A 27,947-nucleotide genomic window follows, 5' to 3' on the forward strand; every position below is an offset into this window, starting at 1 on the left:
ACAGCACATATCATCTTTATAGAAGGAGCACAAATATTGAAGGCGTGCTCCTGTTCACGCATAAAAGCGTTCATGCGGTGCTTTGTAACCATGGCAGTGGCCCAGCTGTGTGCTCGAACACGTGCACTGCACTCACTGATCTCAGCACGCCGTGCTCCTCTCGCACCTCCTTCTGCTGTATGTTCATCAGTGCAGATCATTTGAATTGATATCTTATAAATATATATATATATATATATCTGCTAGGAAAGCTCCTTGTGCAAATAATACGCCATACATTAATTTTCTGTATTGTTTTACAGAAGTGGTCTCAAACTTGCGGCCTGCGGGCCAAAAGCGGCCCGCGAGACGCTACTTTGAGGCCCCCACCTTGATACCAAAAGTTTAATGTTGAAATGACAGCTTAAAGCTGTGTTGCACACCGGACACAATTACAGTAAAGTCTCGTTATATCGATATTCTCGGGAGTCGGAAAAAATACCGATATAACCGGACTATCCATATATCCGATCCTGCGCCGAAACTGCATTAAAAGTGGGCAATAATGCACAGCAGCTTAAATCAATCTTTGCTTCAGGATTTCAGGATGACTGGAAGCAGCCGTTCGCCGTGTTCTTTTTTGGTATTGAAATCCTTAAGCAAAGATTGATTTAAGCTGCTTTTGTATCGATATAAGCAGACCAAATTGGCTGGCGGGAGATGAAAAGGGCATCGTAGTAACCGGATTATCATAATAACCGGGTATCGTACTAACAGAACTAATTATATCATAAAAGACTAGAAATTTCCCGGGAAATGAAAATAGTATCGTAATAAGTAGTAATTCGTTATAACCGATATCGATATAACGAGACTTTACTGTAACATGATTTTGCCCCCTCCCATACTGTTACCCTACCCAGTTACCCCGCCCTGTTTTGCTTTGGATTAGCAATGAAGCTAAAGGCTTATGACGCTGAGTACAAATAAATGCAGGAAATGATTTGGAAGAAAATACACGTCAAGATAAAGCATCTCATCAAACATGTTGTTAAAGTTACGACGCTGCTCCCAGATGGAACCGAGTACGATGCTAACTTGCTAATTGGGTAAAATGATTAAGTTTCATTAATGTTCATGTTAAAGGTTAAATAACTGTTAATACTGTACATTTGAATCTGAAAAAAATAATTTCTCTACCAACTGTATGTGGTTTCTTACGTTTTTATTATTTGCTGTTTTATTATTATTTTACTTATTTATTACTGATTGATTGATTAATTTGTTTATTTTTTTTAAATCTTATTTTGTGTATAGAAAAATAAAAATTAAGATATTTGAGAACAGTGGAATGTTTTATCAGATATTTTAGTGTGGAAAACCGGAACCAAAGTACTGAAAAAGTGTAGAAGCAAAAGCATTGAAGATAATTTTTTTATTGATTTTTTTCCAGTTTTTAATAAATGCGTTTTGTTTTGTTTTTTTTTGTTGAAAACCTGATGCGGCCCGGCTTCACCCAGAACCTAGCTCCGGTGGCCCCCAGGTAAATTGAGTTTGAGACCCCTGTTTTACAGGAGCTGGAACCTATTTTAGCCGACACTCTGGACTGCTAGCCTGTCAATCACAGGTGACATACTGTATAGACAACCGTTCACTGTCACGTTAACACCTGCTGACGCTGAGTGAGACAGCAAACCCACGCTGACTGTATGGAAGTGAGCCGAGCAGTCAATTTACACGGGGGCCGGTGGAGGTAGTCTGGGTGAGGCTGGGAAGTATTAAGTATTAAAGTATTGTGAGTGCGGAAACAGTGTTTTTGTTTGGAAGAAGTTGCCGAAGTTATAAGTTAGCAAACAAAAAATCCTTTACCATAACCATGCAATAAACCGTGCAATAACTGTGCAATAAAACCGTGGCTTTATCAACATGACACAGCTGCAAATAGTGTATACAACAGGGGTCTCAAACTCAATTTACTTGGGGGCCACTGGAGCTAGGGTCTGGGCAAGACTGGGCCGCATCAGGTTTACCAAAAAAAAAAAAAACGCATTTATTAAAAACAGAAAAATGAATAAACTTTGCTTTGGTTCCAATTTTCTACAATAAAAGCTCTGATAAAACATTCCACTGTTCTCAAATATCTTACTTTTTATTTTTCTACACAAAATAAAATGAAAAATAAATAAACAAATCAAGAATAAAGAAAATCAATCAATCAGTAATAAATAAATATAATCATAATAATAATAATAAAACGGCAAATAATAAAAACTTAAGAAACCACATATAGTTGGTGGGTAGACAAATTATTTTTTTCAGATTAAAATGAACAAAGCATTATTAGAGCCCTGTAGACATGACAAAACACGACTATAGTCACATTTATACTCTTTTTATTTACAACATATTGCGCAACTGCAGGGTCTTGAGACACATGCTAACTCGCAAACTAGAGCACTAGCGACCTAAACGGTAGCCTTCAAGTTATTTCCTTTAAACTTAAACAGCCAAAAACTTACCACTTCCACATGGATAGGGAGGATAACTATTAACAGTTATTTAACCTTTAACATGAACATTAATCAAACGTAATAATTTTTTTCTGGGTACATGATACCATACAGCATCCACTTGAATTAACTAACATTAAACTTTCATATCAAGCCGGGGGCCTCAAACTAGTGTCCTGCGGGCCACATTTGGCCCGCGGGCCGCGTGTTTGAGACCCCTGGTATACAACATCTCGATTTGTATTACCCTGATGTTGCACTTGTTCTCTTACTTGTACTTTTTATTGCTCTTGTATCTTCACTGTGTTTACCGATCTCTTGCATGTGCCGTGTTTGTGTTTGTAGTTATCGTTGTGTCGAGTGACCACCCCAGTTAATTTCAGTGTGCGTGCACTGTGAAGAAGAACATACTGTATGTCTTTATTCGTCCCACAAGGGGAAATTCCAGGTTTTCCAGCAGTGAAAATACAAGAGCACAACAAAATAGAGTTCAAGTGCAAGTGCAAAATCAGGGTAATATAAATAAAGATGTTATATATACACTATTTGCAGCTGTGTCATGTTGATCAAGCCACTGGTTTATTGCACAGTTATTGCACGGTTTATTGCATGGTTTCAGTGATTTCAGTGTTGGCTTGAAGCTGCCCTGGCTACTAATCTTTGATATATATTTGATATATATATATATATATATATATATATATATATATATATATATATATATATATATATATATATATATATATATAAGCAGTGTACTTCCGGAAGTCTGACACAAGCTTTGAGGTTTTGGGTTCATTTTACCATGGCTACTTTGAAACGCCCTGCGGGGCCATGAGTTTGATACCACTGAACGACACTATCAGCGACTCAATCAGAAATAACCATGACAAGACTGCTTAGAGTCCTATGTAAATGTTTTTGTTCTATTGCTGCACGGTGGTCGAGTGGTTAGCACACAGGGCACACAGCTAGGAGACCGAGTTTGATTCCACCCTCAGCTATCTCTGTGTGGAGTTTGCATGTTCTCCCCGTGCATGTGTGGGTTTCCTCCCACATTCCAAAAACATGCTAGGTTAATTAGCGACTCCAAATTGTCCATAGGTATGAATGTGAGTGTGAATGGTTGTTTGTCTATATGTGCCCTGTGATTGGCTGGCCACCAGTCCAGGGTGTACCCCGCCTCTTGCCCGAAGACAGCTGGGATAGGCTCCAGCACCCCCCCCCCCCTCATGAGGATAAATGGTAGAAAATGAATGAATGCTGCGAGTGGTTAGCGAGCAGGCCACACAGCTTGGAGACCTGAGTCCAATTCCACCCTTGGCCATCTCTGTGTGGAGTTTGCGCGTTCTCCCCGTGCATGTGTGGGTTTCCTCCCACATTCCAAAAACATGCTAGGTTAATTGTCGACTCCAAATTGTCCATAGGTATGAATGTGAGTGTGAATGGTTGTTTGTCTATATGTGCCCTGTGATTGGCTGGCAACCAGTCCAGGGTGTACCCCGCCTCTTACCCGAAGACAGCTGGGATAGGCTCCAGCACCCCCGCGACCCTCATGAGGATAAGCGGTAGAAAATGAATGAATGCTGCGAGTGGTTAGCGCGCAGGCCACACAGCTATGAGACCCAAGTTTGATTCCACCCTCGGCCATCTCTGTGTGGACTTTGCTAGGTTATGCTAGGTTAAACATGCTAGGTTAATTAGCGACTTCAAATTGTCCATAGGTATGAATGTGAGTGTGAATGGTTGTTTGTCTATATGTGCCCTGTGATTGGCTGGCGACCAGTCCAGGGTGTAGAAGACAGCTGGGATAGGCTCCAGCACCCCCCTATGACCTTTGTGAGGATAAGCGGTAGAAAATGACTGAATGAATGAATGTTTATTATCATAGCAGTACTATACACAGTACTCTATTCAGTCAAGTACACTATGAGTGTACATTTTATAGCCCTAAACTGTGAGTATAAGAGACTAAATCATAAGTAAATCATCCAGTTCTTGAAACATATTCTGATCTGAGTAGATCTCTTTTGACAACTCTTCTCATGCGACTCTGAAAGATGACAGTTCTTTTATGCAGTGGAAAAGAAGTGTGGCCTCCTCCATTTATTCCCTGAATGAACAAGTGTCTGCGTGCATTCCCTTTTCCTCCTCTGCTCAATTTGCATACGTGAGATTGTGTCACAGTTCTATGTAGGAATCCTCCTTTACTCCTTTTTTCCTCCGCCCTTCTTCTCCTCTGTCTCTGCTGCCTGCTATATGTGGCACTGGAGCCGTTGGAGGAATCCAGTCCAAATGTTTTCCATATTAGTTCAGCGCCTCCTTCTCTTTCCAAATAGCAGCACTCGGGAGAGGAGAGAGGAAGAGTCGGTGGGGGGCGGGCAAGGGAACGGTTTCCAAACAGTGCTGAAAAATTAGTTAGGACTGGGAGTTAAAGATATAGACAGCAAGAAAAGAGAAATGGGCCTGGGCCGGAAAGGTTCCTCAGAGCAGAAGAATGGCAGACAGAGGAGAGAAGATAGCCCGTCGCGAGACGGCGGCCATAAGTGCAGAAGAGTGTGCCGCTTCCCTCTGCTTGTGGCTCTGCTTCAGCTGCTTCTGGGGGTGGCCGTCACAGTTGTGGCCTTTCTCATGTTGACCATCAGCAAGTCACTGCTGGCCAGAGAGACGCCACACTGGGCTGGGATCATTGTAAGATTTTTGCGCTCGCTTCTACACTTCATTGCATGGAAGATTCCCAGTTCTTGTTCCACGTGCATGACGGTCGACGTGTCTTGAACAGTTTGTATTGAGTTGAGTGTGTGAATGACAATATAACCCATTGTTGTTTGATGAGGTATAAGCCCAATACGGTATAGGAAGCCTATCTGACCTTTGAACACCGTTTCAGTCGTCTACTCGTCCAATTGCCTTGTCAGCACACATTACACCAACACGGTCACAGTCTTCCTCCAGACAGTTAAACTAACTTTCTATATTAAGCGTGTGTGTAATTATACTTGTACAACAGGAAGAGCCACAGAGTCACGGAATCAAGTTCGACTTTGGAACGCTAAGATCTAAACATAATAATGCTAGGTTTTCACAAAGGGGCATTAATTAATGTAACTGTGATTAGTATTGTGGTTGTAATAAAATCAGAATGTCAGCCTACGGTATAGAAGGGTGTAGGTAACCATGGTTATGTTTACATGCAGTCTCATTCCGCAAGACCATGTAAACACCAATAACCGGTTTTTCATTCATTCATTCATTTTTACCGCTTATCCTCACGAGAGTCGTGGCGGATGCTGGAGCCTATTCCAGCTGTCTTCAGGCGAGAGGCCAGCCAATCACAGGGCACATATAGACAAACAACCATTCACACTCACATTCATACCGATATGGACAATTTGGAGTCGCAAATTAACCTAGCATGTTTTTGGAATGTGGGAGGAAACCGGAGTACCCGGAGAACATGCAAACATCCACCGAGGGTGGAATTGAACTCGGGTCTCCTAGCTGTGAGACCTGCGTGCTAACCACCGTGCTCGTATCGGTAATAAAGTGCTGGACTATATCGGATATTACACAAGCTGTAACCTGACAACATTCATTAATTTTCTACCGCTTAATCTCACAAGGGTCGCGGGGGTGCTGGAGCCTATCCCAGCTGTCTTCTACACACTGGACTGGTGGACTGGAGTTCCACCTATTTTTTCAAAAAAAATTTTTTAGTTTTGTTTCTCATATTACGACTTTTAAAAAAGTTTTTTTTTCATTTCTTATTTTTTCCCCAAAATATTGCAATGTTATTCTCATAAATTATGATTTTTTGAATTTAGATTTATTTATCGTAATATTTAGTAAAATGTGTGCTGTTTTTTCAAATTTTGCAGTTTAAAAAGTTGTCTGCATATTTTGACTTTATTTGTGGGAAATTACAGCTGTTTTTTTTCATTTCTGCTGTTGTTTTGTCTTTTTTTTTGGTAAATTTTCCTCTCAAATTCTTATGAAGTTATTCCCATAATATTTTCCTTTATTTAAATTAGTTCCACCTATTTTTTCAGAAATTTTTTTAGTTTTGTTTCTTATATTACAACTTAAATTTTTTGTTAATTTCTTATTTTTTTCCCAAAATATTGCAATAGTTATTCTCATAAATTATGATTATTTTTTTCATAAGATTTATTTATTTTAATATTTTGTAAAAATATTTGTGCTGTTTTTTCAAATTTTGCAGTTTAAAAAGTTATATATATATATATATATATATATTTTTTAGAATATACCATGGACCAAAGCAAAAAAGCTGCAGGCTGAAAATGGCCTAAGGGGCCGCACTTTGAACACCAGTGTTGTAAAAAAATGTTTTACTGCTGTTTCTATTTATTTGTACAGTCCTAGTTCCTGGGACTATTATTATTTTTCCAGGAACTCAATGAAATTTTTGAACTTTTATATTGGAAGTCATTCAATCGTTCAGGTTTACCGAACCAAGTATCAGGTTAGTTCCTGTTTGCGATTCTCTGAAGCTCATATGAGTCAAGGTCACATTTAGTTGAACAGAACAACAGTCTGTTCCAGTTTTTTCGGCCTACCGTATTGTTTTCGCCCAGATGTGATCTGCTGTCGAAAACATCTCTGGTTACCAGCATCCCGAGTTAGCTGCTCACGAGATGCATCTGAGTGAAAAAACACTGAGGTCATCAACATCTTTGCAGAGAGTCCTGAGTGCTGAAGAACCTGGGAACGACCATGAAATAAGATGCTGCAAGTTAGTCACAAGACTCCAAATGCAGTCAGGAAAGAGTGTGAAAGAAAGAGTGCGTCTGTGAGAGCTAATCAGATAACATGCATTCAATTAGTGGCACTCGTCAACATGTGGGCAAAACAAAATGTTTAGTGCTTCGGCGGCCAAAGCAAACAAATAAATTAGCTAACAACTTTAATAGTGATTAACATCATTAAGTTAATGAGGCTATGTTGTCGGCAATGTGATTATTTACTGACTTTGCTTTTGCTATTGCAGCTGTGCTTGGTTTCCATTGTGGGCTTCATCCTGTACTGCGTCACCTATCGGCCTGATGAGCGCTCGTCTGTGCAGTTCATCGTCAAGGTGCGTCAATACTCTAGTAAACATTATGCAGCAATCAATTGATTGACAACACCATTTACGAGCATGTATACGGAGGAAAGCGTAAGGGGATTTCAAGCTGCTGTATGTCACAGAGTCACAATTTCTGAACGTACTGCAAGTATTATATCACGCATACTTTCTACTGTGAGTACAATAACTCGGACTGAAAGCGATTTGGCACAGTTTAGCTTCTAATGTTATCATTATATAGCCATGACTGCAAATTGATCTTCTCTCTGAGACTGCTCTACATAAATGCCACTAGGGTCGCGGGTATGCTGGAGCCTATCCCAGCTGTCTTTGGGAGAGAGGCAGGGTACACCCTGGACTGGTCGCGAGCCAATTACAGGGCACATATAGACCAACCACACAAAAGTGATGATGATTAAAGGATTTTCTAGTCGGAATCTGTCTATAGTGTCCCAATTCACTATCCAGTCTTCACAGTATGACTTTGTTTTTTTTTAAGTGATAAAATGAGGGTCCTGTGCACATATCCTTAACTGCTAAGTCAAAAGCATACCGTACAACGCAGTTTTCTACCGCTTATCCTCACAAGGGTCGCGGAGGGTGCTGGAGCCTATCCTAGCTGTCTTTGGGCGAGAGTTGGGGTACACCCTGGACTGGTCGCCAGCCAATCACAGGGCACATATAAACCAACCACACAAAAGTGATGATGATTAAAGGATTCTCTAGTCGTAATCTGTCTATAGTGTCCCAACTCACTATCCAGTCTTCACAGTATGGCTTTATGTTGGGTTTTTTTAAGTGATAAATTGAGTGTCCTGTACAAATGTCCTTACCTGCTAAGTCAAAATCATACCGGACGACGCAGTTGTTTTCTACCGCTTATCCTCAAGAGGGTCGCGGGGGTGCTGGAGCCTATCCCAGCTGTCTTTGGGCGAGAGTTGGGGTACACCCTGGACTGGTCACCAGCCAATCACAGGGCATATATAAACCAACCACACAGAAGTGATGATAATTAAAGGATTCTCTAGTCGTAATCTGTCTATAGTGTCCCAACTCACTCTCCAGTCTTCACAGTATGGTTTTATGTTGTGTTTTTTGTTTTTTTAAGTGATAAATTGAGTGTCCTCTGCACATGTCCTTACCTGCTAAGTCAAAATCATACCGGACGACACAGTTGTTTTCTACCGCTTATCCTCACAAGGGTCGGGGAGGGTGCTGGAGCCTATCCCAGCTGTCTTTGGGAGAGAGGTGAGGTACACCCTGGACTGGTCATCATCCAATCACAGGGCACATATAGACAAATCACACAAAATCCACACAAAAGTAATGATGATTAAAGGATTCTCTAGTCGGAATCTGTCCATACTGTCCCAACTCACTATCCAGTCTTCACAGTATGGTTTTATGCTGTGTTTTTTGTTTTTTTTAAGTGATAAAATGAGTGTCCTGTGCACATGTTCTTACCTGCTAAGTCAAAATCATACCGGACGACGCAGTTGTTTTCTACTGCTTATCCTCACGAGGGTCGGGGAGGGTGCTGGAGCCTATCCCAGCTGTCTTTGGGCAAGAGGCGGGGTACACCCTGGACTGGTCGCCAGCCAATTGCAGGGCACATATAGACCAACCACACAAAAATGATGATGATTAAAGGATTCTTTAGTCGTAATCTGTCTATAGTGTCCCAATTCACTATCCAGTCTTCACAGTATTGCTTTATGTTGGGTTTTTTGTTTTTTTTTTAAGTGATAAATTCAGGGTCCTGTGCACATGTCCTTACCTGCTAAGTCAAAATCATACCCGACGACGCAGTTGTTTATACATTTGTGGTGGTCACAGCCCCTTCCATTAACCCATGCTTCAGATTTCACATTCATTCATTTTCTACCGCTTATCCTCACGAGAGTCGGGGAGGGTACTGGAGCCTATCCCAGCTGTCTTCGGGCGAGAGGTGGGGTACACCCTGGACTGGTCATCAGCCAATCGCAGGTCACATATAGACCAACCACACAAAAGTAATGATGATTAAAGCATTCTGTAGTCGAAATCTGTCTATAGTGTCCCAACCCACTATCCAGTCTTCACAGTATTGCTTTATGTTGGGGTTTTGGTGTGATAAATGAGGGTTCAGTGCACATGCCCTTACCTGTTAAGTCAAAATCATACCCGACGATGCAGTTGTTTATACATTTGTGGTGGTCACAGCCCCTTCCATCCACCCATGCTTCAGATTTCACAGCTGGTCCAAAATTAGCATAAATGCCATTTCAAATCAAGCCGCGCTCATCACTTGCATAATTCCATAAGCAGGATGTAACTAAGCGAAAAATACACATCACAGAATGAGGGCTGCTGTTATGTAAGTGATGGATTAAGATCAAACCGTCGCGTTATTGCGCTTGTGAAATTGCATAAACATCACAAAGACACCGTCACATTTTACTGATGTATTTTTAGATCCTGGCTCGGGTTCAAAACACACATGCACACAGCGAAAAGGTGTCCGAGGTGACCGGCAGCACTCCAGCTCTGAGGGCCGGCACTTGCCCTGTGGGTACTGACTACTTTGAAATGAACTTGCATCAGGCGCTGAGCCAGCATGCCTGTTTATTTGTTTGGGTTGAGCATCGGACTCGAGACTAAAGCTTCCAATCATTATTATGATATGGCATATCATATCATATTGTAAGATAACTTGGAATACAGTATGACGTCCTTTGAGGTGGAGGTGATCTTTGATGATGACCTTGTTACATACGCAAACGTAATAACTGCCCACAAACGTAATACAAAAGAGTAATAAAATTGTATTAAAACAATTGCAATTATCACAATTATAGCTTTTTTAATTTAAAATAGGGCGGCACGGCGGTCGAGTGGTTAGCGCGCAGTCCACACAGCGAAGAGACTAGGGTTCAATTCCACCCTCGGTCATCTCTGTGTGGAGTTTGCATGTTCTCCCCGTGCATGCGTGGGTTTTCTCCGGGTACTCCGGTTTCCTCCCACATTCCAAAAACATGCTAGGTTAATTAGCGACTCCAAATTGTCCATAGGTATGAATGTGAGTGTGAATGGTTGTTTGTCTATATGTGCCCTGTGATTGGCTGGCCACCAGTCCAGGGTGTACCCTGCCTCTCGCCCGAAGACAGCACCCCCCGCAACCCTCGTGAGGATAAACGGTAGAAAATGAATGAATGAATGAATGAAAAAAAGCAACAGCAGAAATTGAAATTTTCAGAAAATTAAGTCAAATATTAAGAAAAAAGTTGTACTAGCTAGAAAAAAGTCACAATTTTATGAGGCTGAACTTGTAATATTATGAGGAAAAATGGTGTAATTTTAGTAGCGTACAGTTGGAATATTAATGAAAAAAATTAATTATAGAAAATGAATGAATGAATTTAAAATAAATTATAATTTAATAATTAAAGATTCCTTTCATGTATTCAAATGATACTCTTTGAATAATATTTTTCCACAAAAAAAACAAAAAAAAAATGAATTATCTTGTTAAAATCCTCAAAATGACATCTACACCTTCGCCTTCATTAAAAGAAGAAAGAACAAACAACAACCACAAAGATCATTATTTTGTCTATTATTATTATTACATTTATTATTATTATTTTATTTATTATTATTATTATTATTATTACATTTGTGGGAAGTTATTACCTTTACAGATTTTCACTTTCCCACATATGTAATAATTTCAGTATTACGTTTGCAGTAGGCCAATTTTATTAAGTTTGTGGGAAATTTATTACATTTGCGGGATTATTACATTCAAAACTGCAGATTTGTATTACGTTTATGGTTTATTACGTTTGTGACTACATGTACTGTTATTTAACTCCATGATTATCATTCATTAGTGGCGGGTACTTGTTTGCTTTAAAATGTGTTTCATGGAAAATGTGATATAATGTGAGGCATATTCAAGGGGGTTGGGAAGACTGGCTTGTGTCAATAAAGTTATTTTTATGAGATTATTGATTACTTGTGGATTTTCTGCAATTGCAGGTGGATTTTAAATATCCATTGGATCGGTTTTAGCATCCTTAATGTACAAAATGTATCAAAGTGGTGACCCGGATATTGCATACAGATATCTGTCAGAGTAATAGAAACAGCACTGAAGTGCCTTTAAGCAATGCAACGACTGTTATTGCTATTCTCGACTTCTTTTGACATACAGCGCCATTGTTCGGAATGTCTGTCAGCATCACTAATCCATGATGTAACACTTCCCTTGTCCACAGCTCCTGTACTTTGCCCTGTGTGCAATCGGCCTGGTTATTTCTATTCTGGTTGTGGCCTTTGCCGGATACCACCATGCACAGACCAGCAGCTTCAGCTGCATGCCCGCCGCCGAGGACTGTATGTGCACTTTGGACCCGCATGACCCAATAGCTCGCACTTTCTACTATCGGGGAGTCGGCGACTGTCGGGAGATCACCGAGACGCTCGCGTTGTATCATTTGCTCCAGATTGTGCTGAACCTTGGTCAGGCTTTGGTCTGTGCCGTGGGCGCCTTCATCATGTGGAAGCAACGCTACCAGGTTTTCTTTGCTGGTCTTCAGATCGGAACCTTCCAGCAGTGGCACAAGGTTTAAATGGATGATTTATCCTGTTATATTTTGTGCTTGTTGTCATGATATTAATATCATATCGCCTTTTTGTACCTCTTTTGTACACATTATAAGAAAGTTGCAACTGTTTGCAAAAGATTTGTAACAAGTTAAAACCCAAAATCACTCATTTGATAAGTATGTCTACTCACTGTATGCGTCAACACAGCACTAAAACCCAAATACAGGTGGTACTTGGTTTACTGCGTTCCGTGTTACAGGGTTTATTAGTTAGGAATTCAATTATTTTAAATGGAATTTTGATGCATAAACACGAGTGAAGTGTTAGCTAATAGCCACAGATGTTTTAATCACTAATTATGGGTGCCGATAATTATTATTAAAAATGCAATATCGGTTCATATCAAAAACTATATTAAGAAAGCAGGAAGTGAACAAATGTAACACTTACTGATTGTAAAAGTACCAGATGGAGGGGTAGGATTTAATAAGCTTTGCTTCTTCCTACTCCTTTTTGGACATGTGGAACTGTGAACTGATTATATGATGCGTTCAATTGTAATCTGATGCATGTTCAAATGAAATAAAACCATTACCATATGGGTTATCAATCATGAAAAGCGATGCTGTAAACAACATATATGTGTTCATTACACCACAGGAGATATGTCATCAGTATCAGCTGATATCAGTATCGGAAATTGAGAGTTGGACAATATTGACATATCGATTTTTGGACAATTTCATAAACAAAACAGGCTACCGTCGGATGCCAAAACAACATCAGCAAAGCCATGGAGCCACCCCCCCCCCCCCCCCCCACCACCCCCAGTATAACAAACAGTTGCTTAAAGCTTCATAGTTGGACTACACTTTTGGTCAAATTCCTGTTTATTTACAAGTACCAGTGTTATATATCTACATTATTTTGCTGATACATACAGTACCTGTATTGTATTGTATTGTATTGTATTGTATTGGATTGTATTGTATTGTATTGTATTAAAGCAATTCATAGCTGACCAGTGTACTGAGGACATTTTCACTATGCACTATACGCTTCCCATCATGGCCGCCAAACCCATGCAGGGTGTACTAAGGAAGTGGAAGTCAAGTAATCTGTCTTTCTATCTATCCTCTTTGGTAATAATTAAGCAGTATAGCAGTCTTACTATTGAGACGGTAAGTTAATTTAGCTATAATTTAGGTATAAGAGCCGACATACACCAGAACTCGTTCCGAGACTTACTGTCTGGGAACGGAACTCATACATAACATCAGGACCACCTGTAGTATGTATTTTGAAGTATACTAACTAAAGTACAATAAAGTATTAGTGCTATCTGTCAGCATGTTAGCGTAGTTCTTAAGTACAACAAAGTTTTACTTCTATCTTGCTACACGCTAGGATGCTAACTGTCGGCATTTTAGTGTAGTTCTTAAGTACAACAAAGTATTAGTGCTATCTTGCTACGGGCTAGCATGCTAACTGTCGGCATGTTAGCGTAGTTCTTAAGTACGACAAAGTATTAGTGCTATCTTGCTGCAAGCTAGGATGCTAACTGTCGGCATTTTAGTGTAGTTCTTAAGTACAACAAAGTATTAGTGCTATCTTGCTACGGGCTAGCATGCTAACTGTCGACATGTTAGCGTAGTTCTTATTAAGTACAACAAAGTACTAGTGCTATCTCGCTACGAGCCTGCATGCTAACTGTCAGCATTTTAGCTTAGTTCTTAAGTACAACAAGGCTTTCAGCTATCTTGCTATGAGCTAAGATGCTAACTGTCGGCATGTTAGCGTAGTTCTTAAGTACAACAAAGTATTAGTGCTATCTTGCTACGTTGCTATGTTAGCATAGTTCTAATTTAGCGTAGTTCTTAAGTACAACAAGGCTTTCGGCTATCTTGCTATGAGCTAGCATGCTAACTGTTGGCATTTTAGTGTAGTTCTTAAGTACAACAAAGTATTAGTGCTATCTTGCTACGGGCTAGCATGCTAACTGTCGGCATGTTAGCGTAGTTCTTAAGTACAACAAAGTTTTACTGCTATCTTGCTACAAGCTAGGATGCTAACTGTTGGCATTTTAGCGTAGTTCTTAAGTACAACAAAGTATTAGTGCTATCTTGCTATGAGCAAGCATGCTAACTGTCGGCATGTTAGCGTAGTTCTTAAGTACAACAAAGTTTTACTGCTATCTTGCTACAAGCTAGGATGCTAACTGTCGGCATTTTAGCGTAGATCTTAAGTACAACAAAGTATTAGTGCTATCTTGCTACGAGCCGGCATGCTAACTGTCGGCATGTTAGCGTAGTTCTTAAGTACAATAAAGTATTAGTGCTATCTTGCTATGAGCTAGCATGCTAACTGTCAGCATTTTAGCGTAGTTCTTAAGTACAATAAAGTATTAGTGCTATCTTGCTATGAGCTAGCATGCTAACTGTCAGCATTTTAGCGTAGTTCTTAAGTACATCAAGGCTTTCGGCTATCTTGCTATGAGCTAAGATGCTAACTGTCGGCATGTTAGCGTAGTTCTTAAGTACAACAAAGTACTAGTGCTATGTTAGTGTAGTTCTTTAGTACAACAAAGTATTAGTGCTATCTTGCTACATTGCTATGTTAGCATAGTTCTAATTAAGCAGTATAGCGGTCTTACTATAGACGGAATGTTCAGCGGTGAATTAATTTAGCTAATTTAGCTTAATTTAGGTATAACCCTTAACCCTGCATTATCAATTATACTTTACAAATAGTTCAGCCGGACAGTCACATTATTTTTCTGTTCGTTTTTTTTTTTTTTTGTTGCTTTTCTACATGCTGTAAAGTAAAAGTCTTGCCAACTTACTGCAAAGAGCATCAAGATCGATGGACTTCAGCAAACTAAAGCCTGAAACCAAACGTATGACTAATGTGTGACGTGTTCAAGGACAATAGGATCTCTGTTCAAAGCTACATGTGTTTTACTGCCATCATGGCCGGTCATTTAGATAGAAGTGTGAGCTCTTTCCATAAGGACTGCTTTCTCGTAGCAGTAATGGAGATCAATTAGCATCACAATGAAGCCACCAGTGGATGTTTTTTTTTAAAGCAAAACTACTGACCTCAAGTTCAGGAGGGCAGCAAATAAAATGTCAGTTGAAATTCTATATAATGATGGATTCTACATCCATGGGCATGTTTTTTTTTTTTTGCTTGTGTTATGTTCATAAAGCGTCATGTGACTACAAAATGCTCAGACACAGGAAGTCACATGCCTGTCATCACGGGGTTGTGCTTATTTATAAAAAAAAAACGAAACTGAGGAGGAACCTTTTGCCCTCTGTAACAATCATTCATGTGGTCAGTTGTGTTAAGACTAAAACAAATTTAAATGTTACTCTTATCCCATATTAAAGCGGCCATTTTTGTGGAAAGTCTAATTAAAGGTTGTACACCAACAGTTTACTGCTATCTTGCTACGAGCCGGCATGCTAACATGTTAGCATAGTTCTTAAGTACAACAAAGTATTAGTGCTATCTTGCTATGAGCCAGCATGCTAACTGTCGGCATGTTAGCATAGTTCTAAAGTACAACAAAGTTTTAGTGCTATCTTGCTATGAGCCGGCATGCTAACATGTAAGCATAGTTCTTAAGTACAACAAATTATTAGTGCTATCTTGCTATGAGCCAGCATGCTAACTGTCGGCATGTTAGCATAGTTCTAAGGTACAACAAAGTATTAGTGCTATCTTGCTACAAGCTATCATGCTAACTGTCGGCATGTTAGCGTAGTTCTTAAGTACAACAAAGTATTAGTGCTATCTTGCTACGAGCCGGCATGCTAACATGTTAGCATAGTTCTTAAGTACAACAAATTATTAGTGCTATCTTGCTACGAGCCAGCATGCTAACTGTCGGCATGTTAGCGTAATTCTTAAGTACAACAAAGTACTAGTGCTATCTTGCTACGAGCCGGCATGCTAACTGTCGGCATGTTAGCGTAGTTCTTAAGTACAACAAAGTATTAGTGCTATCTTGCTATGAGCCAGCATGCTAACTGTCGGCATGTTAGCATAGTTCTAAAGTACTACCAAGTATTAGTGCTATCTTGCTACAAGCTATCATGCTCTCTGTCGGCATGTTAGCGTAATTCTTAAGTACAACAAAGTACTAGTGCTATCTTGCTACAAGCTATCATGCTATCTGTCGGCATGTTAGCATAATTCTTAAGTACAACAAAGTATTAGTGCTATCTTGCTACAAGCTATCATGCTAACTGTCGGCATGTTAGCGTAATTCTTAAGTACAACAAAGTAGTAGTGCTATCTTGCTACGAGCCGGCATGCTAACTGTCGGCATGTTAGCGTAGTTCTTAAGTACAACAAAGTATTAGTGCTATCTTGCTATGAGCCAGCATGCTAACTGTCGGCATGTTAGCATAGTTCTAAAGTACTACAAAGTATTAGTGCTATCTTGCTACAAGCTATCATGCTCTCTGTCGGCATGTTAGCGTAATTCTTAAGTACAACAAAGTACTAGTGCTATCTTGCTACAAGCTATCATGCTATCTGTCGGCATGTTAGCATAATTCTTAAGTACAACAAAGTATTAGTGCTATCTTGCTACAAGCTATCAGGCTATCTGTCGGCATGTTAGCGTAATTCTTAAGTACAACAAAGTACTAGTGCTATCTTGCTACGAGCCGGCATGCTAACTGTCGGCATGTTAGCGTAGTTCTTAAGTACAACAAAGTATTAGTGCTATCTTGCTATGAGCCAGCATGCTAACTGTCGGCATGTTAGCATAGTTCTAAAGTACTACCAAGTATTAGTGCTATCTTGCTACAAGCTATCATGCTATCTGTCGGCATGTTAGCGTAATTCTTAAGTACAACAAAGTACTAGTGTTATCTTGCTACGAGCCGGCATGCTAACTGTCGGCATGTTAGCGTAGTTCTTAAGTACAACAAAGTATTAGTGCTATCTTGCTACGAGCCGGCATGCTAACATTTTAGCATAGTTCTAAAGTACAACAAAGTATTAGTGCTATAATGCTACGAGCTATCATGCTAACTGTCGGCATGTTAGCGTAATTCTCAAGTACAACAAAGTACTAGTGCTATCCTCACGAGGGTCACTGGGGGTGCTGGCGCCTATCCCAGCTGTCTTCGGGCAAGAGGCGGGGTACACCCTGGACTGGTAGCCAGCCAGCCAATCACAGGGCACATATAGACAAACAACCATTCACACTCACATTCATACCTATGGACAATTTGGAGTCTCCAATTAACCTAGCATGTTTTTGGAATGTGGGAGGAAACCGGAGTACCCGGAGAAAACCCACACATGCACGGGGAGAACATGCAAACTCCACACAGAGATGGCCGAGAGTGGAATTGAACCCCGGTCGCCTAGCTGTGAGGTCAACACGCTAACCACTTGACCGCCGTGCAGCCCATTGTGAAAGCTGTTCTATGTCTTTTTTAAATTGCTAAGTCAAAATTCAATGGCTTTATTATATAATGATGGTAAAATTAATCTTGCAAAATAATAATTTAATCATGGATATTGGAGGGAAAAAACTATATAATGTATCTCCCATACGTCGTATTTCTGATAGTATCCCATTGCACTATTCCATGACTCCACGGTAACAGCTGGTCACCATGGTGTCTCGGTGGGAGCTATATTTAATATCTGTCATAGGCGGCGGCAGCAGAGGAAGACCTGCTGGTGTAAACAGCAAACTGAAGCCGGGGGGGTCGGGGGGGGGGGGTTCTTTGCATAAGGTAAATGACAGGACAGGATGAACAAGCACAGATCTTCTGGGTAACATGAGGACATACGTCAGACAAGCGTGCACGTGTTTGTGCTAACATAAGCGTAGCATTGTAATGTAATGCGAGTACAACTTGCGCAACAGATTTAGCGCTAAGATAACAACAATGCGCTAACTGTGCATAAACAAGAATCAATTTAAGATTATTTACACAACAGACATCCTAAATCTTGGATGAAGAAGCGGTTATTTTTGTTATATATATATATACTATGGCTGCATGATAATTATCGGAATAATTCTGGCGCCAATATGAGGAATTATGACATCACATCGATAAATGCTCCAATGAGGAGAGATTATATTAGGAAAGCAGGAAGTGAACAAATGTAACAGTTTTGAACCAGTCATGATGTGCTATACATACTATATTGACACTTACTATGGTACGCATTATGTCATTATATGGTCATATCACCTCAAAAAACAAAACATAAAAATTTAAAAAAAATAAAAAAAAAAAAAATTAAAAATTAATAAAATAAATAAAAAAAAACTTACCATTGTAATGCGAGTACAACTTGCATAACATAGATTTAGCGCTAAGATAATAACAATGCGCTAACTGTGCATAAACAAGAATCAACTTAGATTATTTACACAACAGACATCCTAAATCTGGTCCCTACTTATTGACTTCAATGTGTTTACATGTATACAGGTCATACTGGTCCTATACTGGTCATGAGTTAGTGTGTATGGCACCATGTAACACAATATAACAGCTCAGTGACAACATGAGAAGTTTGCATCTAATTTTAGACGAGTAACCACAAAATGCTAAGGTTGAACTCGGTTCCTGTTTCAATGAAAACGTGTCTCCCTTCTGTCGATGGGCTAGCAAGTCCAATGCAGTGAGAGCACTGGTAAAACAAAGCAAACAAGTCATTGTTAACATTTATTACACATTTTAAGAACGAGCTAGCATGCTAACTGTCGGCATGTTAGCGTCATTCTTGAGTAAAACAAAGTACTAGTGCTATCTTGCTATGAGCTAGCATGCTAACCGTCGGCATGTTAGCGTAGTTTTTAAGTACAACAAAGTATTAGTGCTATCTTGCTACGAGCTAGCATGCTAACTATCGGCATGTGAGTGTCGTTCTTAAGTACAACAAAGTATTAGTGCTATCTTGCTATGAGCTAGCATGCAAACTGTCGGCATGTTAGCATCGTTCTTAAGTATAACAAAGTACTAGTGCTATCTTGCTGCGAGCTAGCATGCTAACTGTCGGCATGTTAGCGTAGTTCTTAAGTACAGCAAAATATTAGTGCTTTCTTGCTACAAGCTAGCATGCCAACTGTCGGCATGTTAGCATAGTTCTAAAGTACAACAAACTACTAGTGCTATCTTGCTATGAGCTAGCATGCTAACAGTCGGCATGTCAGTGTAGTTCTTAAGTACAACAAAGCAGTGGTGCTATCTTGTTACGAGCTAGCATGCTAACTGTCAGCATGTTAGCGTAGTTCTTAAGTACAACAAAGTACTAGTGCTATCTTGCTATGAGCTAGCATGCTAACTGTCAGCATGTTAGCATCGTTCTTAAGTATAACAAAGTGCTAGTGCTATCTTGCTACAAGCTAGCATGCTAACTGTCGGCATGTTAGCGTAGTTCTTAAGTAAAGCAAAATATTAGTGCTTGCTTGCTACAAGCTAGCATGCCAACTGTCAGCATGTTAGCATAGTTCTAAAGTACAACAAACTACTAGTGCTATCTTGCTATGAGCTAGCATGCTAACAGTCGGCATGTCAGTGTAGTTCTTAAGTACAACAAAGTACTAGTGCTATCTTGTTACGAGCCAGCATGCTAACTGTCAACATGTTAGCGTAGTTCTTAAGTACAACAAAGTACTAGTGCTATCTTGCTATGAGCTAGCATGCTAACTGTCAGCATGTAGCGTAGTTTTTAAGTATAACAAAGTATTAGTGCTATCTTGCGACGAGATGGCATGCTAACTGTTAGCATGTTAGCATAGTTCTTAAATACAACAAAGCAGTGGTGCTATCTTGTTACGAGCTAGCATGCTAACTGTCAGCATGTTAGCGTAGTTCTTAAGTACAACACAGTACTAGTGCTATCTTGCTATGAGCTAGCATGCTAACTGTCAGCATGTTAGCGTAGTTTTTAAGTATAACAAAGTATTAGTGCTATCTTGCTACGAGATGGCATGCTAACTGTTGGCATGTTAGCATAGTTCTTAAATACGACAAAGTATTAGTGCTATCTTGCTACAAGGTAGCATGCTAACTGTTAGCATTTTAATGGTTATGCTAATTTAAAATAGGATGTGCCTTTATGGCATAATGCAAAATCACTACTTACTGTCTTTAGCAGTTTCTGTAAGTAGTGCTATCTTGCTGTGAGCTAGCATGCTAACTGTTGTGTCATACGTGTCAAAGGGAAATAGAGCATAGCTTGTCAGGAAGGACGGAAACAAGTCATTGTTAACATTTATTACACATTTTAAGAAAGAGTAGAAGACGACACAAACATTGGTATTAACTTAAGAGATGCCGATGTAAGATTTAGACATAAAATTACCTTCAAGTAAATTCTACAAGAAGTACAAATCAATTTTATTCACATTTAAATCAGTACACTGTGGAAATCTGAACAAGCGCAGAAAATGACGCGGTGCAGTGAATGCATCTTAGTTGAAGGCAATACTCCCCAAAGTAGTCTCCAGTTACATATTTCTCCCTTTTGAATGGAAAAAAGTGCATATTAAACAATTGCTAATCCAGTTTTTAAAAAATGAATAAGGCAGCATTTTCAAAAAGTAACAAAAATAATACGCCTGTTATAAAATTTAAAATCCTATAGGAAGCCTATGAGAAGTTACTCAGATGAAATGACCCAGTTCTTAGCCAAACACGGATCTCGTTACCTTGGATCTATTTTCTGACCAACCGCGGTTAAGAAAATTAAAGGTCTGAGAAAGCAAAATAACAAATCTTTACTCCAACAATTCCCTTCTCCCTCGCTTGGGCACAGGAACGCTTTGCTAACACCATATTGGCAGATATGTGTCAAGCCTACTCAATCATTCCGAGTCGAGTCACTCTGCAATGCGAGTGTGCAAACAAGCGGTTTCGCTTGCTGAAAATGGCGAGGGGTTAGCCCACGAGGCGGTTTTCTGGCCCGTAAGGCGGGTGATGTCCATCATACAAAAAGCACTTTGTGACAAATCCTGTGTCTTTGCTTGGTATTGCCCTTTAGGGCAGGAAATGGTTTGATCCTGATTGGGTTCTGGGAACCTCAGTGGGTCGGGATGTGATGGTTTGTCTGTTGAGGACCCAAGAATCCAAGCCTCTGCTTGTTCTTCCTCTGCTCTGTCATCTACGGAGGAGACAAACATATTTGGACGTAGTTTGGATGAAGAAGCGGTTATTTTTGTTATATATATTAAGGCTGCATGATAATTATCGGACTAATTCTGGCGCCAATATGATGAATTATGACATCACATCGATAAATGCTTCAATGAGGCGAGATTATATTAGGAAAGCAGGAAGTGAACAAATGTAACAGTTTTGAACCAGTCATGATGTGCTATACATACTATATTGACAGTTACTATGGTACGCATTATGTCATTATATGGTCATATCACCTCAAAAAACAAAAACATAAATAATAATAATAATAATAATAATAAAAAAAACCTTAAACTATATTAGGAAAGCAGGAAGTGAATAAATGTAACAGTTTTGAACTGCGTAGTTCTTAAGTAAAACAAAGTATTAGTGCTATCTTGCTACAAGTTGGCATGCTAACTGTTGGCATGTTAGCGTAGTTCTTAAGTACAACAAAGTATTAGTGCTATCTTGCTACAAGCCGGCCTTCTAACAGTCGGAATGTTAACGTAGTTCTTAAGTACAGCAAAGTATTAGTGCTATCTTGCTACGAGTTAGCATGCTAACTGTCGGCATATTAGCGTAGTTCTTAAATACAGCAAAGTATTAGTGCTATCTTGCTATGAGCCGGCATGCTAACTGTCGGCATGTTAGCGTAGTTCTTAAGTACAACAAAGTATTAGTGCTATCTTGCTATGAGCCGGCATGCTAACTGTCGGCATGTTAGCGTAGTTCTTAAGTAAAGCAAAGTATTAGTGCTATTTTGCTACGAGCCGGCATGCTAACTGTCGGCATGTTAGCGTAGTTCTTAAGTACAACAAAGTATTAGTGCTATCTTGCTACGAGTAGGCATGCTAACATGTTAGCATAGTTCTTAAGTACAGCAAAGTATTAGTGCTATCTTGCTACAAGCTGGCAGGCTAACTGTCGGCATGTTAGCGTAGCTCTTAAGTACAACAAAGTTTTAGTGCTATCTTGCTATGAGCCGGCATGCTAACTGTCGGCATGTTAGCGTAGTTTTTAAGTAAAGCAAAGTATTAGTGCTATCTTGCTACGAGCTGGCATGCTAACATGTTAGCGTAGTTCTTAAATACAACAAAGTTTTAGTGCTATCTTGCTACGAACCGGCATGCTAACATGTTAGCGTAGTTCTAAAGTACAACAAAGTATTAGTGCTATCTTGCTATGAGCCGGCATGCTAACTGTCAGCATGTTAGCGTAGTTCTTAAGTACAACAAAATTTTAGTGCTATCTTGCTACAAGCCGGCATGCTAACTGTTGGCATGTTAGCATAGTTCTAATTAAGCAGTATAGCGGTCTTACTATTGAGACGGACTGTTCAGCAGTGAGTTAATTTAGGTATAATTTAGGTATAATTTAGGTATAATTTATGTATAATTTAGGTATAAGAGCCGACGCTGGTGGATTTCAACCCATGACAATAGGAATCAGCTGGTCGGTAGACGTTACAGACAAAACTAGATGTCGACAAGGGTTGTTGTTTTGTTTGTGCCAGCATTACTTTGACACGTCTGTCAGAACAGGAACAAGGGAACAAGGACAAGCCTGTGACCGGAATCACATGCCAGGGAGGCAGGTGATGAGAGTGATCAGTCAGGCTCCAGCAGTGTGGTCATCCAAACAGCCTGAGGAGAACTTCTTAAATTATAGTCACCTGTCACTACGGACTTTAAAGGCCACTGAAGGAAGGTCTGACAACCGTATAGGGAAGTTGGGTATTTTGGACACTCGGAAGAGTTGGTCTAATTACAAAGAATAAAGTAAGAAGAGTCTTGAACCAGTCATGATGTGCTATAGATATCACTATATTGACGGTTACCTCGTACTTTGGTATGTGACAAAAATATAAAAAATTATTATTTAAAAAAAACTATATCAGGAAAGCAGGAAGTGAACAAATGTAACAATTACTGATTGTAAAAGTACCAGATGGAGGGGTAGGATTTAATAAGCTTTGCTTCTTCCTACTCCTTTCGGACATGTGGAACTGTGAACTGATTATGTGATGCATTCAATTGTAATCTGATGCATGTTCAAATGAAATAAAACCATTACCATAAAATTATCAACAAAAGTGGCGTCCTTGGTTCTGTGTAATGATGTAGACTCACCAATGTCAACAAGTACAAGGGTCACTAATGAGTGACATGTAGACTGGCCAATGACTACAATATTATAATATAATGACTACATTCTGGTAATGGTTTTATTTCATTTGAACATGCATCAGATTACAATTGAATGCATCACATAATCAGTTCACAGTTCCACATGTCCAAAAGGAGTAGGAAGAAGCAAAGCTTATTAAATCCTACCCCTCCATCTGGTACTTTTACAATCAGTAACTGTTACATTTGTTCACTTCCTGCTTTCCTAATATGGTTTTTATTTTTTAATTTTTTAATTTTTCTTGTCCCGTACCGAAGTATAAGGTGATATGAGCATACAATGACATAATGCGTAACTGTTACATTTGTTCACTTCCTGCTTTCCTAATATAGTTTAATGTTTTTTTTATTTAAAAAAAATCAAGACAATCATGACTGGTTCAAGACTCTTCATCCTTGTATTTAGCAAACATCAACTGCTTGTATTGTTTCTTGAATTGGCTCATTGTTGTGCATTGTTTGAGGGTCTTACCCAATCCATTCCATAGTTTGATTCCACATACTGAAATGCTATGGCTTTTTAACGTAGTCCTATATATAAAATGACAATAAAGGGCATTCTGATTCTGATATATCGGTTTTAGAAGGTTAAGGGTAAGAGCCAACTAGACATTTGTATTGTGTTTCATGACTGACATGTTGGTCAGCCAATCAGATTGACTTGTAGAGTGGCCATGGAGTACATCAAGTCAAGAAAGGGACAAATCTGGGGATCCCAAGAAGAGGTCACAGGAAATGACCCTAATTGCTATGACCTCTCGGAGCGCACATGTTTTAAATCCAAGGATTACCTCGAGAAGCTGCGGTTTAATGTCGCAGCCAACCAACCCCCCCCAAGCCATATCTACGGTTCATAGCGGTCAGATGAAGGAGTATATGAAATGGTCCCTTTACCTGCTCCTTGAGCTCAGAAAGCTGGGCGGAGAGCTGAGCTACCAGCGTGACAGTGCTCTCCAGTTTCTCCTGCAGGGATCGCATCTCATTCTGCTCGTTATCCCCCTCGTTGCTCACCAGAGACATGGCTTGCATTCGGGGGAACCACTCCAAGTTTTTCTCCTGAGAGTTGAGGGAGAGACGGGGTGTGAGAGAAATAGTGAGAAGGATGTGAAGTGAATAACGGTCGAAATAGAGCTGAGTCAGAATGTCAAGGAGACGGCGGCGGCGGTGGCAGCAAATTTTGGCTCAGTCAGCCTCCAGCAGCAGGGTGTGATTCAGGGAGTGTTACTGCGCTACGGCCACGTTGCAAGGGAGGCGTAAACACTGGGGTGTGAGGAACTGCCATCAACTTTGAAATATAAATCACCCCTGCGTGAAAAACGGAAGCTTGTTCCTCGCGTTGCACATCAGTGTGACAGCGTAACCAACATTTGTGTCTCTGGGCTACCGTAAATAATGGTCGTATATTAATTGAAAAATAATGGTATTTCAATCTCTACCCACTCCAAAAAACAGAGTGTTGATGTAAATATGAGTCAGTGTCATCTATCAAGGCCAGAAGTCAGACTGGAGGTTTATTGGGGAAATGCATTATATGCTATTATATTATTATTATCGTGGACAAAATTACATTGCATGATGTCAATCTATCTAACATGATCAAAAATCATTACAGATTAGCTAGTGCTATCTAGCTACAAGCTAGCATGCTAACTGTTAGCATGTTTGCATTTAATTAAAAGTACTAATTCAAAATAGCATGTACAGTACCTTTATGACATGATGTAAAATCACTTCGGATTGTCCTTAGCACTTTCAATACTTGTTACAAGGTAGCATGCTAACTGTTAGCATTTTAGTGTAGTTCTTAATGCTCATTTAAGTTAGCATGTGCATTTATGGTATATGCAAAATCACTACTGACTGTCCTTGGCAGTTTCTGTAAGTAGTGCTAAATTGCTACGAGCTAGCATGCTAACTGTTAGCGTGTTTGCATTTAATTAAAAGTACTAATTCAAAATAGCATGTACAGCACCTTTATGGCATGATGTAAAATCACTTCGGATTGTCCTTAGCACTTTCAATACTTGTTACAAGGTAGCATGCTAACTGTTAGCATTTTAGTTGTTATGCTCATTTAAATTAGCATGTGCATTTATGGTATATGCAAAATCACTACTGACTGTCCTTGGCAGTTTCTGTAAGTAGTGCTATCTTGCCACGAGCTAGCATGCTAACTGTCGGCATGTTAGCGTAGTTCTTAAGTACGACAAAGAATTAGTGGTATCTTGCTGCGAGGTAGCATGCTAACTGTTAGCATTTTAGTGGTTATGCTCATTTAAATTAGCATGTGCATTTATGGTATATGCAAAATCACTACTGACTGTCCTTTGCAGTTTCTTTAAGTAGTGCTAAATTGCTACGAGCTAGCATGCTAACTGTTAGCATGTTTGCATTTAATTAAAAGTACTAATTCAAAATAGCATGTACAGTACCTTTATGACATGATGTAAAATCACTTCGGATTGTCCTTAGCACTTTCAATACTTGTTACAAGGTAGCATGCTAACTGTTAGCATTTTAGTTGTTATGCTCATTTACATTAGCATGTGCATTTATGGTATATGCAAAATCACTACTGACTGTCCTTGGCAGTTTCTGTAAGTAGTGCTATCTTGCCACGAGCTAGCATGCTAACTGTCGGCATGTTAGCGTAGTTCTTAAGTACGACAAAGAATTAGTGGTATCTTGCTGCGAGGTAGCATGCTAACTGTTAGCATTTTAGTGGTTATGCTCATTTAAATTAGCATGTGCATTTATGGCATATGCAAAATCACTACTGACTATCCTTTGCAGTTTCTTTAAGTAGTGCTAAATTGCTACGAGCTAGCATGCTAACTGTTACCGTGTTTGCATTCAAGTAAAAGTACTAATTCAAAATAGCATGTACAGTATCTTTATGGCATGATGTAAAATCACTTCGGATTGTCCTTAGCACTTTCAATACTTGTTACAAGGTAGCATGCTAACTATTAGCATTTTAGTGGTTATGCTAATTTAAAATAGGATGTGCCTTTATGGCATAATGCAAAATCCCTACTGACTGTCCTTGGCAGTTTCTGTAAGTAGTGCTATCTTGCCACGAGCTAGCATGCTAACTGTAGGCATGTTAGCGTAGTTCTTAAGTACGACAAAGTAATAGTGCTATCTTGCTATGAGCTAGCATGCTAACTGTCGGCATGTTAGTGTAGTTCTTAAGTATAACAAAGTATTAGTGCTATCTTGCTACTTTATGGCATGATGTAAAATCACTTCGGATTGTCCTTAGCACTTTCAATACTTGTTGCTATCTTGTTACAAGGTAGCATGCTAACTGTTAGCATTTTAGTGGTTATGCTCATTTAAATTAGCATGTGCATTTATGGTATATGCAAAATCACTACTGATTGTCCTTGGCAGTTTCTGTAAGTAGTGCTCTCTTGCTACAAGCTAGCATGCTAACTGTCAGCATGTTAGCGTAGTTCTTAAGTACGACAAAGTATTAGTGGTATCTTGCTACGAGGTAGCATGCTAACTGTTAGCATTTTAGTGTAGTTCTTAAGTACAACAAAGTATTAGTGTTATCTTGCTACAAGATAGCATGCTAACTGTTAGCATTTTAGTGGTTATGCTAATTTAAAATAGGATGTGCCTTTATGGCATAATGCAAAATCACTACTGACTGTCCTTGGCAGTTTCTGTAAGTAGTGCTATCTTGCCACGAGCTAGCATGCTAATTGTCAGCATTTTAGTGGTTATGCTAATGTTATAGGATGTTCCTTTATGGCATAATGCAAAATCACTACTGACTGTCCTTAGCAGTTTCTGTCAGTAGTGCTATCTTGCTATGAGCTAGCATGCTAATTGTCAGCATTTTAGTGGTTATGCTAATGTAAAATAGGATGTGCCTTTATGGCATAATGCAAAATCACTACTGACTGTCCTTAGCAGTTTCTGTCAGTAGTGCTATCTTGCTATGAGCTAGCATGCTAATTGTTAGCATTTTAGTGGTTATGCTAACTTAAAATAGGATGTGCCTTTATGGCATAATGCAAAATCACTACTGAAATCACTACTACTTTAATACTCCGTTGTAACAGGCATTGCCTGAGACAGCTACAAAAACAAGAGGCTTATTTAATTCTCGTAAATATATGACTTTTTTCCCTCAAAATTGTATTATTAAAGATTTTTTTTCCAATGTGGCTCTAATACTCAGTCGCTTTTAAGCATTCATGCAATTTCAAGATGATATAACAATGCCCAGACATCATGCATCAGAAAAATGTTCCTTTAGTAATTGTGCAGTCCATGAACTTGCGTGCAAGCCGCCCAGCACTGACAGAGAAAATCCCAACTGTAGCTAAAGGAACCGCACATTTTGAATGTTTTTAGTCACTGAAAATAATAAATCCTTGGCATTACATAACGGACTTAGATGTGT

At 39.5% G+C, this 27,947-nt stretch overlaps 2 protein-coding genes across 3 annotated transcripts in view; one reads left to right on the plus strand and one right to left on the minus strand.

Annotated features, from left to right (window-relative positions):
- Nucleotides 1–4,868: 4,868 nt before the first annotated feature.
- On the plus strand, nt 4,869–13,141 carry sspn (sarcospan (Kras oncogene-associated gene)). Its single transcript, XM_058075747.2, has 3 exons — nt 4,869–5,180; nt 7,501–7,587; nt 11,838–13,141. The coding sequence occupies exons 1-3, from the start codon at nt 4,950–4,952 to the stop codon at nt 12,189–12,191; spliced, it is 672 nt and encodes a 223-aa protein (XP_057931730.2). The 5' UTR covers nt 4,869–4,949; the 3' UTR covers nt 12,192–13,141.
- A 7,279-nt stretch (nt 13,142–20,420) lies between these two features.
- itpr2 (inositol 1,4,5-trisphosphate receptor, type 2) overlaps nt 20,421–27,947 on the minus strand; it is an 84,505-nt gene continuing 76,978 nt past the window's right edge. For both annotated transcript variants that reach the window (XM_058074846.2, XM_058074843.2), the window contains 2 exons: nt 24,422–24,583; nt 20,421–21,321 (listed from right to left, as the gene is read on the minus strand). In XM_058074846.2, coding sequence (XP_057930829.2) covers nt 21,241–21,321; nt 24,422–24,583 — 243 coding nt within the window. In that variant the 3' untranslated portion in view covers nt 20,421–21,240. The remainder of the gene's footprint in view (nt 21,322–24,421; nt 24,584–27,947) is intronic.

This window comes from Doryrhamphus excisus, linkage group LG1 (assembly GCF_037039965.1).
Source record: "Doryrhamphus excisus strain RoL-2023G ecotype Guam linkage group LG1, RoL_Dexc_Guam_v1.1, whole genome shotgun sequence".
NCBI lineage: Eukaryota > Metazoa > Chordata > Actinopteri > Syngnathiformes > Syngnathidae > Doryrhamphus > Doryrhamphus excisus.

Excerpts from the sequence above, each read along its gene's own strand:
- sspn (XM_058075747.2), top strand. The coding sequence starts at position 4,950 with ATGGGCCTGGGCCGGAAAGGTTCCTCAGAGCAGAAGAATGGCAGACAG. Across the intron at positions 5,181-7,500 it reads CACACTGGGCTGGGATCATT|CTGTGCTTGGTTTCCATTGT; the intron begins GTAAGATTTTTG and ends TTGCTATTGCAG. Across the intron at positions 7,588-11,837 it reads CTGTGCAGTTCATCGTCAAG|CTCCTGTACTTTGCCCTGTG; the intron begins GTGCGTCAATAC and ends CCTTGTCCACAG.